The following is a 16,603-nucleotide window of genomic DNA, read 5'->3' as shown; positions in this document are numbered from 1 at the left end:
GTCCAAAAATGTGATGACTGTTTTTATGTTCTAATCACTTCCTTCCTTCTTATTAAAAAACTCGGGAAAAAGCCTTAAACTCGAGGGATGACCAAATTACACCCTGTTTTTTTACAACAAAAACTAGTAAATACACCGATTAAATTATAAGAAAAATCTATCCCTGGCTCACTCTAAGATCACTCATTTTCAGATTGTATGCCCAGGTCAAAAATATATAATTAAATTTATAAAATTAGCTAAGAAAGGAGAAAATTGAAGAAGGTACGTGAAAAATTAAGTGGATTTTCGGAAAGAAGTAATAGAAGACTAGCAGTGTTGTTTTGATGAATGAAGATGAACCAGTATTACACTATTACTACATTATTTTATTTAAGTCAAGTTTTAAGTTTAAATAGAAAAGGCAAAGTGTGTTTTGATGAATGAATAGAAAATATGTAAAGTCCAAATTTAGGGAGGGCCCAGACCTCCTCTATTCCGCCACCGAATATAATGGAAAAGCAGATGAGAAAAACACAGTAATTTGTAATAATTACATAATAGTTTCACAGTAAAAGTAGTTACCCATAATAAGCCCAAATGACTAATCAGCTTCCTTTGTTCCTTCCTCTTCATGAAGGCAGAAAGTAAATTAATATATACAAAAAACTTGAAAAAGAAAAAGATAATATTACACAAACTTTTGATTTTTAGAAAGGAAATTTGAGGAAAATGGGACACCACTAGGCAGTGCCACAGTTTTGCACGAATCTCGAGACTGTCAGAACACACACACACTTGTTCTAATCACTACTGTCAACCACTTCACAGTTCACACTCTAAAACTAAAACATATGTGTTTGTCCAGGGCTCACATGACAGTATCCCATTTGGATTTAGCCGCAGTTGCTTGCTAGTTCTACTGCTACTAAGGTTTCTGTAAGCTTCTTTTTCATCTTTCAAGAATTTCTTAATACTCTACATATGATGTTATGTGTTCTGTTACGTTTGTTGGTATCTGAATATATTGCAGTGTGTATTAAGTAGTAGTACAGCTAGTTACTTGCATGGTGGGGTATGGCGGGAACTGTAATTGTGTTGTTTATATTCACCTTATTTAAGATTGATTCTTGGAAGGGGCATTTGCTTTAGTTCTCTAAGATTGTATGGTCTGCTTTTCTCAGTTTTCTCTGAAATTGCAACCTCTTTAAGTATCTGTGTCACACTCCCTCTTCTTTCTATAACAGGTTTATCTTTCTTTTTGATTACTTCTATTTAATATTGTTTCCATATGTATTTTTAATTGATATAGTACCTGTATTAGAATTATGGATCAAAGCAACAGTGTGTTGGGACTTGGCATGACAGAAATTATGACTTACCTAGTCTCTGTTTTGGATATAGATTGATAATAACTTGTAACTCAAAGATTTACACCATTTCTAATCATTATAGTTTAGTGTAAGTGGATGCGAATGGATTTGTTCCATCTGTTCAGCTGCCTTTTCCCTTTTCAAACAATTTACTGAAAATTGTTTCAACTAGGCAGACGCTTATTTTCTTACTAGTATGAGCTCCTGAAAAATAAGGAGCCGCAGGATTTTATCTTTTATTTCCCAACAAATATTTCGCACTTTTAGCTTGTCATTAATGCAATCTAGTTTTCCAATGTTATTGTATCTGGTAGAACTTAAACTAATCATATGGTGCAGATAGCTTCCATAAATTATGCTTGTGTTCTCTTCCCATTGAACATGTTGGCATTGAGTTCTAGGGGATCTACTGACGTGAGCTTGTAACTAGTGAAATCTAAATGCAGACTATTACATTTTTAATTCATTCATAGCTGATATTGCTTACTGTAATTATCAAATTAACCCGGTATTTAGAATTCTAGATGTATTTTCCTAATTATGAAATGACATTTAAGTTTAAATGTGTTCTGTTCAATAAGGATGTGAAATCTAATTTTGTTCAGCAGTATCAAGTTTTAACCAGCAAACCAAAATGTGGCTCTGAACATTCATTTTTAAATGTTTTAGAAAGTAGGATTATCCTTTTATATCAGAACCGTAATATGCCGCTTGAAACCAACTTAGCCATCACAAAGTCCATCTTAGAAACTCATTTTGCTTATACACGGAACTCTATGAGCTAACATGTACACACCGTATTATGAAATAGGGCATGCAGATAATCTTAGTTTCGGTCTGGATATTTGCTTCATTTACAAGTTTTATGCCATTAAAAACGGTATGAGACTTAATGTGTGAGTTAATCATTAGGGGCTTGAATCTTGATTAATGGGCAACATACGCTCTATATTGTACTCACTAGTAATGTTATATATTGTTAGGTCCACAGAAGATTAGCCTATTTTTTCCCCTGGATAATCAATATGGTTTTTGATGATTTATGAGGCCCTTCATGTTTTTCGTTATTAGTAGATGCTAAAGGTGTCAGTAAAGTAATTACCTTTCCTATGTAGTGCCTGTATTCTCTTGATTGTCATCTAGAGACTAGAGTCTATCTTATTAAGATTTGAATCACGTAATCCAGTTCTTTTATTTTCTTCGTTTCCTCTTTATATCTCATACATCTCATGTTGATGAAAAGTTGTGGGTGGCTTAGTTTTTGCAAAAAAGCAATATTTCTTTGAGTTTTAGTGCCCATATATAATTCGACTTTGAAGCCATAATTATCTGATTTAATGGTTATTATCAAAATTCTTGTCATGAATGAAAGGAAATCTTAAGCTAGAATTATTTCCTATGCTGCATATTTCATGAACAGTTGCTCAAATGTTGTAGGCTTTGAGGTATTCGTCAACATCAAAGTCTAGATCGGAGTGGATGATGCTTAAGATATGGACTGGGTCTGGAAGTATCTTTCTTATTTTTGGCATGTTGTCTAGCTCACTTGGTAATTCGCTGAACTTGAACTTTTGTTATCTGCTTGATCTTTATATCATTATATGTATCTAACATCATCTGTTCATTTCAGTTTGTAATTCTTATTTCAGTTGTACTTGTGAAATTTCTTTAATACATGCATCTTCTCCTTTTGGTCTGTCTCCTAGCATTTTATCGTAAATTGGTCATGCAAATTATAAAATTTATATCTTTTACTTGTGACACTCAAACTTTTGTCCTTGACAAACTCTTACATATTATTTAACTCAGTCCTTTATTTGTAAGGTTTAGTTCGTAGATAATTCATGAAGTTTATGTTATCATATACAAAGTGTTGATGCCAATTTTTGTCACGGACAAAATATCAAATTAAGATTTATAATCGGGTATTCTTATAGAGCTATAAGAATTAAGGTTTTGATTTTAATAGCTTTTTGGGGAAAAATAAGGGTTTATGTGATTTGGGGTTGCTCTCGAGAGATTTAATTCTAAAATATCTTAGAATTTCGGATCACTCTTCAAGGTGCCTACATATCCTTTTATAAGGAATCAAGTCCACGTAGTTCTTGTTGGGCCAATGCTCCTTTTCTTTAGGAGCAAGTCACCAGTAGATGTTAAATTTTTCGTTTATTATATTTTCCATTATATTGGGTTTCTTGGACATCAAGATTAACGACCCGATGGGCCTCAATTAATCTTTTATTATGACCTGATATCAAATATAGAATTATATTTATAATATAGTATCAACAAAAAGGAAAACAAGTTTTGACTAATCACCATCAACTAGACTATAGATGCTATAAATCAGCTAGATTTCTATAATTTGTGTATAAATTCAACGACATCCTGTCTTAAATAACCACACTAAGAATAATCCTTTGCATATATATATATACACATATATATAGATATGTCCCACACTTTTTTTTCTAATCAAAGGCTTTTAGGTTCAATGCCATTGGATGCTCTATTATATTGTTTGATATTCTCATCAGATTTGTGTAGATTCCAAAGCAGTCTCAATATATTACATTATTTATGACATTCCTACTCATATATTGTCTAAAAAACACAAAATGATCAGCTATTGGTGTTTGTAAACTGCAGGTGGATATGTAGGAATAAATCTTGGTACTGATATTTCCAATTTACCCGCCACATCTGACGTGGTCGCCATTATTATAGCCAATCAGATAAGTCATGTACGCCTTTTTGATGCTGATGCTCACATGCTAACTGCTTTGGCAGACACTGGAATAGAAGTTATGATTGGTGTCACTAATGAGGAAGTACTGGAAATCGGTGAATCTGCATCAGTAGCAGCAGCCTGGATTAATAAAAATGTGGCAGCTTACTTGCCATCAACCAATATTACTGCCATTTCTGTTGGGAGTGAAGTACTTACTTCGATTCCCAATGCTGCCCCTGTTCTGGTTCCTGCCATGAATTATCTTCATAAAGCATTAGTTGCGTCAAATCTGAATTATCAGATAAAAGTTTCAGCCCCGCAATCAATGGACCTTATCCCTAAGCCTTTTCCTCCTTCCACAGCCACATTTAATTCCACATGGAACTCTACAATTTTCCAGATACTTCAATTTTTAAAAAACACAAATTCCTATTTCATGTTGAATGCTTATCCGTACCATGGATACATAATAAATGATGGTATCTTTCCGATTGATTTTGCACTGTTCCGACCAATGACATCAGTGAAGCAGATAGTTGACCCAAATACTCTTTTTCATTATGATAGCATGTTTGATGCTATGGTGGATGCTACCTATAACTCTATAGCAGCATTTAATACTTCAACTATTCCTGTTGTTGTAACAGAATCTGGGTGGCCTTGGTTAGGTGGCGCTGACGAGCCAGATGCTACTGTGGAAAATGCGGAAACTTATAATAATAATTTAATCCGCCGTGTTTTAAATGATTCTGGTCCACCCAGTCAGCCCACTATCCCCATCAATGCCTACATTTATGAATTGTTCAATGAAGACAAGAGATCAGGACCCGTCTCAAAGCGAAACTGGGGTGCATTCTTTCCCAATGGGAGTTCTGTATATCCCCTTAGTCTAATTACCTCAGACAATAGTATTGTAAATTCTTCAGTAGGTTTTTGTGTAGCAAGCCGAGGGGCAGATTCCACTAAATTGCAGAGTGGAGTTAGCTGGGCTTGTGGACAAGGCCAGGCCAATTGCACTGCCATTCAATCAGGGCAACCGTGTTACCTTCCTGATACTCTACAGAATCATGCTTCTTATGCTTACAATGACTATTACCAGAAAATGAAAAGTGTAGGTGGGACCTGCGATTTCGACGGTACTGCCATGACAACTAAAAATGATCCCAGTAAGTCCCTTTAACTTCATGGTTTCGTATTTCCCAACTCATGTTTTGCAATTACATGCCTTTGACATATCTGGTTATATATTTGAATTCTAGCTGACATGTATGATATGAGTTTTTAAAGCTTGCTATTTCTAGGTCACGCCACTTGTAATTAAACCATCTGTTTTTCCTTGTATGTTCAAATATAATTAACTTTGGATATCTGGATTCTTTAGTTTGTTTTAGAGTTGTAGGTGTTGGTGGTCGAGATGGGAATCTAATTTCGAGCAGGCTGAACAATTTTTCACCGTAAACAGACAAATAAATATTAAAATCCGTTTTCCTTGTTTATTCAATTGTAAATAACTTCGGATATCTGTATTCTTTAGTTTGTTTGAGAGTTATAGGTGTTGGTGGTCGAGTTGGGAATCTAATTTCAGGCAGGCTGAACAATTTTTTAATACACCGTAAACAGACAAATAAATATTAAAATCCGTATAAATTCATTGTTTAACACTTGTGTTGACTACAAATTTGCTGAACCTTATGTTCATATCTGTAATAGATATTGAAGTACAATCACCAAAGTTTTAGCCATACGACAATGACATGAGGTCATAAATGACAAATGCATGGCTATGATTTAAACATCACTTGATAAACATACTTCTCACTAGTTCCATTTTTTATACATAAATCACCTGATAAGGCTATTACTAAAATTAAGAACAAACATAGTTTCTTAAAGTTCTATTCAAATATTGGCAGTGTGTCCTTTTTGTGGGTATACTGAGAGGAATGGTAGGAGTGCTTTGTTTTCGGGATGGAAAGAGCATCAAGATCTTTTGCAGAAATGATCTTCCAATGCTGTTTTAGAATGGATTACTAGGATTGGTAAAAGTTATAGGAGTATCTTTTCATTCTCTTCTTTTACTTGTTAAGATTTGATGCATGTGTGTCAGTTTGGTAGTCATTGCACAGTGCTTTTTTGTGATACTTTCTGGAAACTTCAGTGTCATTTGAGAGCTCAATTCCGGGTGACGTGCTTATTCAGTTGTAGAGTTTATTTGCCATCTTTTTTCTTAAGAGTACTTCACATTCTTGCAATATTTGCATCCTTCATCCTTGAATAACTATCATTATCTTCTTGTACATTTTTTAAGATAATAATGGTACTATTTTACTTTTTGTGAAAATTACTGCACAAACATTCCTACTACCCTTGTAATTAAATTAACTGAACTTAAGTTTGTCCATATCTTGTAATTATGGGTTAATAACCTAAAAGTAATTGTGGATTTTCTTGAACAGGTTACGGATCCTGCATATTTACAGGAAGGTGAGAGCAAAAATTATAATTTTTATTTGATTAAGCAAGATAGCAACTAGCTTAATATATATTTTACTTTTTATGCCATCTAACGAGTGATTATATCCTTAGCAGTTCAAACTCAAGCTCATCTGGCTTTACACCACCTTCTGCGTTTGGACCTGTGAGTCCAATGGGAAAGAGTTCAAAACTTCATATTCCTGTGTTTAGTTCTTTTCTTTTACAATGTTGGTTACTTTATTGGTGGTATATGTCCATATCTACACCTTTTGTGATTGCTTAATTTGTTAAGTCCTGTGTTCTTGAAATCTTATGGCAAGTTGTAGGATATTCCTGGATATGGCTTATTAGGGGACTGAAATCTCATTTGCGATCAATACTTAAACATAAAATTGATAATATTATGTTCATTTGTTTAATTCTAATTAACAAGTTGAGTTTGGTATTCAAATAGCATTCATGTCCGGATATGAGAGATTTTTTAAGGTGAAAGGGATGCATTAACACAAGGCAGTTGAAAACAGAAATGTGGCCCTTTGCCGCGGTTCCTCTTGTGTAATTTTGTACTAAAATTATTTTCTGTGTTTTTTTTGTTTCTTGTGTAAGTTCATACTCAAATTTTGTCCATGTGTATGTATGTCTTTCTTCACGTAAGAATGATGGAAAATTGTTACAATGTATACAAGCAGATGTGTTGTGTTTGTGTTGTGTGTTTGGAAGAACAAAGCATAAAAGGAAAAGCTACTCCCTCCTCCGTCCCGCTAGGTTCTTTACATTGGGGGACGGAGGGCCGGCACATATTTTAAGGCTCCCGTAAAGCATATTTTCCTAAATAATTTTAAATATTTTTTAAGTAATAATATAATGTTTAAACGTTTATAAAAAAAAATCTAAAAATAAATTATAGAATTATATTTTATAGTAGCTTTAAAATGTGTGTCAAGTACAAATAAAAAGTATGTAAAGAATTCAGTGGGATGGAGAGGGTATATATTTAATGTATCAGTTACTCTTTCATAGATAGCGAAACTTGGTCCCTAAATTGTTAAGAATAAACCCGATATCATGATTTTGATGTCATGCCTACAGCTTAACACCCCCCTCGAATTAATGCATATATATCACTTATAACCAACTTGCCAACAAGTGATGGATGTAGCATTTTTCTTCCTAATCCCTTAGTTAACACGTTAGCTATTTGATCTTCTGAATTCTGAACTCATAAACTGAATATTGATGATATTATTGATCTTTTCTTTGATAATTGTCGATTAATTTCGATATATTTTATTTGATCGTGTTGGACTGGATCATGTGCAATTGCAATAGCTGCTTTGTTATTACAATACAGCTTCGTTGTTGTTATCACAATGCAGCTTCGCCAGAAGTTATCACAATGCAGCTTCATTGTTGTTATCAAAATGCAGCTTCATTGGAGTGGCTGATGCAAGTCCCAATTCTGTTAGGAGCAGTCTAATTTATAGTAATTCACGGACTCGAGCCATAGCTCTGTAGTCTGCTTCTGAACTAAATAAAATAACTATCAGTTGTTTCTTACTTTGCCAAAGTAATTACATTGCCTCCAATAAATGTACAATATCTTGATGCGGAATGTCTATCATTTAGACATCCAGCCCAATTCGCATCCGTTTAACTTTCAACACCGAGATGTTTGTTATTAGTAAACATCACTCCTCTTCCGGGAGCAGCTTTAAAATATCTTAATATCATATAAATTGCATCCAAATGAAGCTGGCAAGGATCATGCATGTATCTGCTTAAAACTCACACTACATATGATATATCTTGTCTTGTGTGTGAGAGATAGATTAGCCTTCCAACTAATTTTTGATATTGAATTCTATCAACAATGTCAAATGTATCTCCACAAAACTTATGATTCGCTTCTATAGGAGAATCTGCATGTCTACATCCCTTTCTCATTCAACAGTCAAGTGTATACTTTCGTTGTGAAAGGAAGCTACCACATGGACTCCTAGATACATCAATGTCAAGAAAATAACGTAGTTTTCCCAATTCCTTCATCTCGAATTTGGAAGAAGGTTTTATTTAACATCTGCAATCTCACATGTGTCAGGTGATCACGATATCATCGACATACACAACAAATACTGTGATCTTTCACATTTTCTTTTCACGAACATTGTGGGATTTGAATTTTCGGTTTGCAGCAAAATTTGATCATTGTTCTCTAAAATTTTCCAAACCAAACTTTTGGAGATTGTTTCAATCCATATATAGTCCTTTTTAATCTACATACTTTTCCAACGAAGCAAAGGGTAATATCCTGATTAATCTCCCCTGAAGCAAAGAGGAAGATCTTGGAGAGAAATAAAAAAAAAGATTCCAAAAATTTACGTCATGACTGACAAATATGCGACGCGAGGGAGGATGATAGCACGTATATCCCTTTTAAGTTGGTGAATAACCAATGAAAACACAGCTAAGTGCACGAGAATCAAGTTTATCCCAAGAAGGAGAATGATTATGGACAAAACATACACTCTCAAATAATCGGAGGGGTAATGGATGGGATGAAGGTGCAGGGACAAATGACAATGGTGTCCTAAATTGAAGAATACATGAAGGAAGATGGTTAATGAGAAATGTAGAAGTCATGACTATTGTGCCCTTAAGAGATTTGAGGACATGCATTCTTAACATAAGAGACCTTGAAACTTTTTATAAGTGACCAATTTTTCTTTTGACAACCCCGTTTTGTTGAGAAATTTTAACACATGTGATTTAATGAATAATACTATATGTGTCCAAATAAGATGTAAATGGTCCGTCATACTGGGTACCATTATCACTCCAAAGAATTTTAATGGAGGTATTGAATTATGTTTGGATCATTTGGTGAAAAGATTTAAAATACATGAATACTCCACTTTTGTGTCTAAAAAAATAAACCGGAGTAAGGCGAGCATGACAATCAACAAAGACAATAAATTATCTATAGCCATCATGTGTGGGATGTTTAAACGGACCTCAAACATTAGTATAAAAAAAGAGTAGAACTTCTTTCATTTCTGGATAGATAATATGATATTTTATGTTTAGTTAATTCACAAAGTTCACAGAAAAAATCTTCCCTATTACATTGTTTTACCAAAGCAGGAAAAAGATGTTTTAAAACACCAAAATATGGATGACCTAAGCGTAGATGCCATAAATACAAAGTATATAAAACATGACTATATTTAGATGAAACCTGATAATTTGCTGAAGGAGAAACATAATTCCCGTCTGTTAGGTATGAAATACACACAGAAGGGGGGGGGGGGTGAATGTATGTTTCTTAATTTTTCTTGCTTAAAAATCAAGTTTGGTGTTTAAGCTATGGAACTTATAACAGCTAGATATCGTTTGCAGTGAAAATTGACTTAATGTAAAAGACACAGAAGCAATTATCAAAACTTACTTGATCTTTTATTAAAAGTCAAATTAGTTGTGCTACAAATCTGTGTTCTTGAATAATAAGAACTCATCTCCTTCTTTTGAGAGAATACAAGATTTTCTAGATCTATTTTATTTTTTGCTACTAAACAAAGGACCCGTGACATATTTTATAGTTCAACATTCACAGTTTACAGAAATTACACTAAAATAGACTAGCACAGTTTCAAAAGCTAATTTTTCTATTTCTATTTCAAGTGCTACATATTTGTGTAGAATCTTTCAGGCCTGTTACACTCCTTTGCCCAGTTGATCTTGGCCTTTGATTTTACACTCTTCAAGCTACATTTTTATACTTTCCATTTCAGTGATAAAATGGTTTGTTGGCTGGTAATCTTGGATCTTCAAGTTAGTTGCATTTTGTAATTGAAGCTATTATCGAGATCTGCATTACCATATAGAGATGTCTCATATCGATATATAGACTGACTTATCAATATCTCCACTTCTCTAAATGTGTTATGACTTGTCGATATCTCCAATTCTCTATATACAGTTTGACTTGTCGATATCTCCAGTTCTCTATATACAGTTTGACTTGTCGATATCTCCAGTTCTCTATATACAGTTTGACTTGTTGATATCTCCATTTCTCTACACATATTTTGACTTAGCGATATCTTCACTTCTTTACATATATTTTTGACTTGTCGATATCTTCACTTTTATACATAGCCTTGGACTTCTCTACAAGTAGAGCGACTTCTCTACAAGTAGAGTGACTTCTCTACAAGTATAATGACTTCTCTACAAGTAGAGTGACATCTCTACAAGTATAATAACTTCTCTACAAGTAGATTGACTTCTCTACTATTATAATGACCTCTCGATAGACTTCTCGACATCACTTGATCAAGTACTTCTTGACACTTGACTTAAAATATTTTTTAAATCTACATAATTATTCTTCACCAAGGAGTTTATCTTCATTCCGAGGCATGATCAGACTTGATCTTCTTCCAGAAATGTATTCCTAGCTTGTCGGTTGTTTTTTGAAAAATACTCCAGTCTAATCTACTCAACAATTTTACAGACTCGAGAAACATCATTATAGAATACATAAAATTATAAGTCAACTAAATCTTGAATTTGTCAAAGTGACTTAGTCTTGTTATGTGAAGGCATGTCTTGCACAACAATCTCCCCCATTTTGTGAGAAGATTACTTGTCACAAATTCATGCATGATAACAAGACTAATTCCAAGCTAAAATTAAACATCAACAGTTAAACAAGATACAAACTTTTATACATGACATTCATCTTATTGTTACAGTTAAAGTTACAATTGCAGAATCAGCTAAACTTTTCGTATCGTGGTTGTCCTCTAATCAAGTCCTTGAGTTTGACAAGACATTCAAGTTCCTCAATTATTTCAGTCCCCCTTATAACTTCTATCAACTTCAGCCATTCACTTAGAGAGAAACTGTCTAGATGTGCCACTATAAACCCGTGCATGCTTTATAGACAAACAACACGAGATTACAAAACTTACACTAAAATGTACTAACATATTTTTTAAATCTATCTTGTCTATTTCCTTTTATGGTGTTAGCAAATCTGTGCAGAATCATGTAGGTCTGTGACCATCCTTTGTCCAGTCAATATTGGCCCTAGATATTGTAATCTTTAAGTTGCTTTTTTAGTCTTTCCAATTCAGTGAATGAAGTATTTGTTGACTCATAATCTTGAATCTTGAACTTGTTTGTATTTTGAATTATGAGATAGGTTGTCGAGGTCTTCTTTTGTTCTGTAGAGAAGTGATATATCGATAAGTAAATTGACTTATCGTTATCTCGAGTTCTCGACATATACAAATGACTTGTCGAGGTCTCCAGTTCTCTACAGGTAGAATGACTTGTCGACATCTCCAGTTCTCTACATGGGCTTTTGACTTGTTGACATCTTGATTTCTCTACATGAAGACTTTTGACTTGTCGATATCTCTAGATCTCTACATGAAGAAATGATTTGTCGATATCTCCAGTTCTCTATATATATAATTTAATTTGTCGATATATGAGATCTCTACGTGCAAGTTGACTTGTCGATATCTCATGGAACTTCTCTACAAGTCATTTTGGACTTCTCGACAGACTTTTCGATATCCCTTGATTTGTGAATTGTCGATATCTGACTTGGAACATTTTTCGTAGAATAGTATTATTCAAATCCAAGCTGCTATACTTCTCTCTAAGGAATGATCAGGAATTGATCTTCTTCCATAGTTTATTCTTTAGCTTGAAGGTTGTTCACAGAAAAATCCACTAGTCTAATCTACTTAACATTTTTACAAACTCAAGGAATACAATTACAAAATATAAATATAGATTATCATACAACTTATCTTAGGGATGTCAATATAACTTAGTCTTGTTATATACAGGGACGTCTTGCACAACAATCTCCCCCATTTTGTGAGAAGATCACTTGTCACAAATTCATGCCTGATAACAAGACTAACCCGAAGCTAAAATCAAATACAATGAGACTGACAAATTTATAAAGTACATTTTTATACAACTTGCAGTTACATCGGTATAGAGTTACAAAGCTTAACTAAATTTCTCATAACCAGGTTCTTTTCTTATAAGGTCCTTTAGTTTGACTAATACTTCACGTTCTTCAATAATCTCAGTCCCTCTTAAAGCTTTCACCAGTTTGAGCCATTTAGCTAATGAGTAACTGTTTAGCAAATGAATTATGTACCTTGCAAATTTATTGGTCTTTATGTTCAGAAAATGTCCATCCTTAGATACTCTGCTCAACCCTCTAGAATTAAGTTCATTTGATCTTTGTTCAAACAATTCAATCTCTTTAGCATATTTCTTTACCCTTTCCTCCCTCTCAGCCTTTTTCCTTGCATGCCTAATATTCCTTTCTCTCAACCTCTCAGCCAATACTGTCATCCTCATCCTTGTACATGAATCCCTTCAATTCATCAAACTAATCACTCTCTCCAATTACGTAGTTAAAAATGTCTCAATTACTTCTCTATTCAGCAAAATGAAGGTGCCATCTTTGTAGTAGATCCTGACTTCTCCTAGAATAACAACACAAACTTTGACTATCTCTTCAGCTAACTATTTGTGATAAACATCATCTGATATATTCTCAGTAATTGGTAGAAAGTCATCTTGATTGAAGCAATTCCAAAGAGCACCAGCATCAACTTGAATTTTTCTTGTGTTTCTTCATGTTGTCTTGAAGTGAGTTCTAGTTGGAGGTTTGAATGAAGGTGGTTTATATATTGTCTTGAGTGAGGTTTGGCTAGATGTGATAGGGATTTTGAGTATGGAATGAGCAGTTGGCTTGTATAGGTACTTAGGCTTTTGGGTTTGTATTGATTGTGTGTTTGTTTGGATAGGTTTTTGGGTTTGAGTTGTTAGAGTTTGTGAAATTTGAGTTTCTTAAATTTTCTATTTCTTTTCTCATTCTTCTCCATCCTTCTTCTTTGTCTTCCCATCATCTTTTCCTTTCTTATCCTCTTTCTCTTTCTTCTTATCATCCACTTTGCTACCACTAGTTTTTCTAGAGTGACTTGGATTTGAGCCATAAGATTTATGCTCATCTTTCTTTTGCTCATCATCATCCAAATCATCTTTTTTGTTGATTTGTGTTTTAGGTAGCAGAGTGTCTATATTCTTCAAGTATTTGCCAAGAATTTTGATCATTTCCACATCCTCAAAAGTCTTGATCTTCTTTGACTTCAATGTTGTCTTCAAGATCATCATTAGCTTCTTATTTCCCATGATACATTATTTTAGAATTTGAAAGTATTTGAATTTTTTGGTGTTTCAACAGATGTAGGCCACTCCCTTTCTTGGATGAAGGTAGGTTTCAAAAAATGCACCTATTTAACCCTTTTTGAACTTATTAAGCATGAGAGTGTCCTCTAGAATCACCACCTTTAATCTGTTGATGAAGATATCCAGCTCAGATGCTCTTCTTCATTATAAGAAAGAGAGAGACACCTGCATGCATCTGTCCACAACGGAGTCATTTATGCTGATCACTATTCTCTTCTCCCTGAAATTTTGTCCAGTTACCATCACCACCCTTAGAAAATTGATGTTTTTATCCACATCCTTCTTGTAGAAAAATGATTGAAATTTAGAGAGACTCTCAGGGCTTCCAGAAATTGATTAAGTTCATTGTCAAGGCAAGGTCCCTCAGCTACCATCTTGAGTCTATCCAATCCCATATTTTCTTCATTTTTTCTAGAGACTTGGTTGGATTTTAGCTTGGACTTCATCTCCCCATTAGTCTTGGTGACAGACATAGTGGAATGTGGAGGGATTTGGGTCATTAATTGTTGAGTTGTTTCCTGAAAGGGGATGTTTAGTGCCCCCATAATAGCTCCCAAAGACACTGAGGTCTGCATCTGTAAGTACTTTTGGGAGTCTATTAGAGATTTGACATCTTGTTGTTGACTGGTGACAACGGATGTGAGTTGTGAGACTTGAGTTGATAAAGAAGTGTTGGAGGCTTGAAGATCTGTAAATTGTGCTTGAAGATTTTGGATTTGGAGGTTTGTGGATGTGGAAGGTATGGATTGTGAACTAGATGTAGAGATGGTGCCGAATGAATTCTGGACAACATTCTTGATCTCCTCCATTACCAAAGCTGATGGTTTATACTAGCCTTGTACAACTAATCCAGCTTGATCTTGAAATCATTATCTTGAGTAATTTGTTTCTGAATCACCTCATGAAAGGTTATGAAAGATTCCCTCAATTTTGTAAGATTTTATTCAACTGGTGCAAGAGAGAGAGAGAGAGAGAGAGAGAGAGAGAGCTTGAAGTTTGTCTGAAAATTTGTTGAATTTTGTTTTCATCTCTGAGAATATGGGCATGAGTTCATCAATCCTTTGATTTACAAATTTCTTCATTTTAATCTGATATCCATCTAAAATTTTCTCCACTGTTCTTCTAATGTGATAAAAGGCTTTTAATTGAGCTTTGTATACTTTCGTGATGGCATCATAAACTTCTTGAGGAGTGAGAACCTTGGCATTACTCCCCAAAATGGTGACATAGTCTTCTCTAAATTTGGCCTAGGCCTCCTCCATACTCACACTGAAATCCTTGGATATCCATGCATCCACATTGCCATCCTGATCAGCTTCATCTACAATTTTGGCTTGCTGGTCCTCTACATCCTCCTCGTATGACAGCAAAATTGCTTGATAGTCTTGATTAAACATATCAGTGGTGAGAAGTTGTTGGGTAATATTGGCTAGGCCTATAAGCTGATCAACTAGTAGATCATTTGCTGAAGTTGGTTAGGCTTGAACATCTTACATCCATTGAGAGATGAGGTTTGAATGTTGTGTTAAAGTGGGTGGTTGGTTTGAAAGGAATTGTTCCTGTGACAGGTGTCACAGTTTGACTCACAGTATGAGCTGTGGTTATGATAGTATGTTGTTCATTGGTAGAGTAAACCTCCATTGGAATTGGAGGGGGTTTGACCAGGTTACTATCATGTACCATGGCCTCAAACCCTTGTCCCTCTTGAAAGGAACTGGCACTTGAATGTGCTTGTGTGCTTGCCTCCCCAATAGCTGGATCATTGGCAATTGTACTCCTAGCTTCAATTGACATAGCAACGTCAGCTAGGGTTGTGAGGGGAGTTGTTCCTGCTTGAGAAACCTCCAACTGAATTGGAGAGGATTTGAGTAGGTCCCCCTCAAAAGTATTACCCTCAAACCTTGTAGTCTGTGAAGACTGTTGTGCACATGAAGGTGTAATCGGAACCTGCACAGGGTCTTCAGTAAAAACTGATGAAACCCTTAAGTTTTTTATGGCGTCATCAAGGTCTACCTCAGCTTGTAGCCTCTCACCATCCAAAGATCATATCTGAGTGGTGATCACAGTTTCTTGAACTGTGTCACTTGATGTTGGCAAGGCTTGAGAAGTAGATTCAAACGTCTCATTGTATGATGAATAAATTTGAGAAATGAGATGAGTGAGTTCAAGAATGATGTTTGGCAACTCCCTCTGAATGGATGAGGGAGTTTCAAGTGATGTGCTCTCACTATGTGTGCCAACCAAATGACTTCTTTCACCCTCTTGAGAGTGCTGAAGAGGGTGTGCGGACTCTTGATATGATGCATTGGGGAGAATGCTTGTTTCAATAGTGACACCTTGTTGAGAATGTGCCACTAGATCCTGTTGCTGCCCCTTTGTTACAACTGTATCTTTTTGAGAAGATGCAAAGGTGGCCATTTGAGTGGTCAAATCAACCTTCCTTAGCTTTTTTGGCTTTCTGACCAGGGATGACTCAGTATGTGTTTGGTCATCATCACTCCTAGTAACAAGTACCATAGGTGTTTGCTTTCTCTTCTTTTTACTAACTCCATCCTTTTGAGAGGATGAAGTACTTGGCTTCCTAGCATCTAGTGGTGTGAAGGAAAGTCTCAGCTGTAGAAGGCTCATGTGTACTATCCTGTTTGTGTACTTCTATAGGTGCAAAAGCCATAGTTGTACCAGATATTGCACTTGATCTCATATCAGGCATAGGGGAAGGGTAAGTTCTAAATCACTCCAACATGAAGTTAGTGACATT

At 34.9% G+C, this 16,603-nt stretch overlaps 1 protein-coding gene across 4 annotated transcripts; it reads left to right on the top strand.

The window, feature by feature from the left end:
• Positions 1-628: 628 nt before the first annotated feature.
• LOC141686610 (glucan endo-1,3-beta-glucosidase 4-like) lies at positions 629-6,962 on the top strand. 4 transcript variants are annotated; one of them, XM_074491639.1, is made up of 5 exons: positions 629-912; positions 2,790-2,901; positions 4,002-5,249; positions 6,540-6,567; positions 6,670-6,962. In XM_074491639.1, the coding sequence occupies exons 2-5, from the start codon at positions 2,832-2,834 to the stop codon at positions 6,839-6,841; spliced, it is 1,518 nt and encodes a 505-aa protein (XP_074347740.1). In that variant the 5' UTR covers positions 629-912; positions 2,790-2,831; the 3' UTR covers positions 6,842-6,962. The 4 variants fall into 4 exon arrangements, with proteins under 4 accessions (XP_074347740.1, XP_074347739.1, XP_074347742.1 ...); XM_074491638.1 differs by having other exon boundaries at positions 629-918; XM_074491641.1 differs by having other exon boundaries at positions 633-918; positions 6,673-6,962.
• The last annotated feature ends 9,641 nt before the right edge of the window (positions 6,963-16,603 follow it).

The sequence above is a fragment of the Apium graveolens genome, chromosome 9, assembly GCF_009905375.1.
Source record: "Apium graveolens cultivar Ventura chromosome 9, ASM990537v1, whole genome shotgun sequence".
Classification (NCBI taxonomy): Eukaryota; Viridiplantae; Streptophyta; class Magnoliopsida; order Apiales; family Apiaceae; genus Apium; species Apium graveolens.
The sequence above is the reverse complement of the archived record's forward strand: the minus strand, read 5'-3'. Positions and strand labels throughout refer to the sequence as shown.

Bases quoted from the DNA above. Each gene is read 5' to 3' on its own strand.
- LOC141686610 (XM_074491639.1), top strand. From the start codon at position 2,832: ATGATGCTTAAGATATGGACTGGGTCTGGAAGTATCTTTCTTATTTTT. The intron at 5,250-6,539 runs GTAAGTCCCTTT...TTTCTTGAACAG, and splicing joins GACAACTAAAAATGATCCCA to GTTACGGATCCTGCATATTT. The intron at 6,568-6,669 runs GTGAGAGCAAAA...TTATATCCTTAG, and splicing joins TCCTGCATATTTACAGGAAG to CAGTTCAAACTCAAGCTCAT.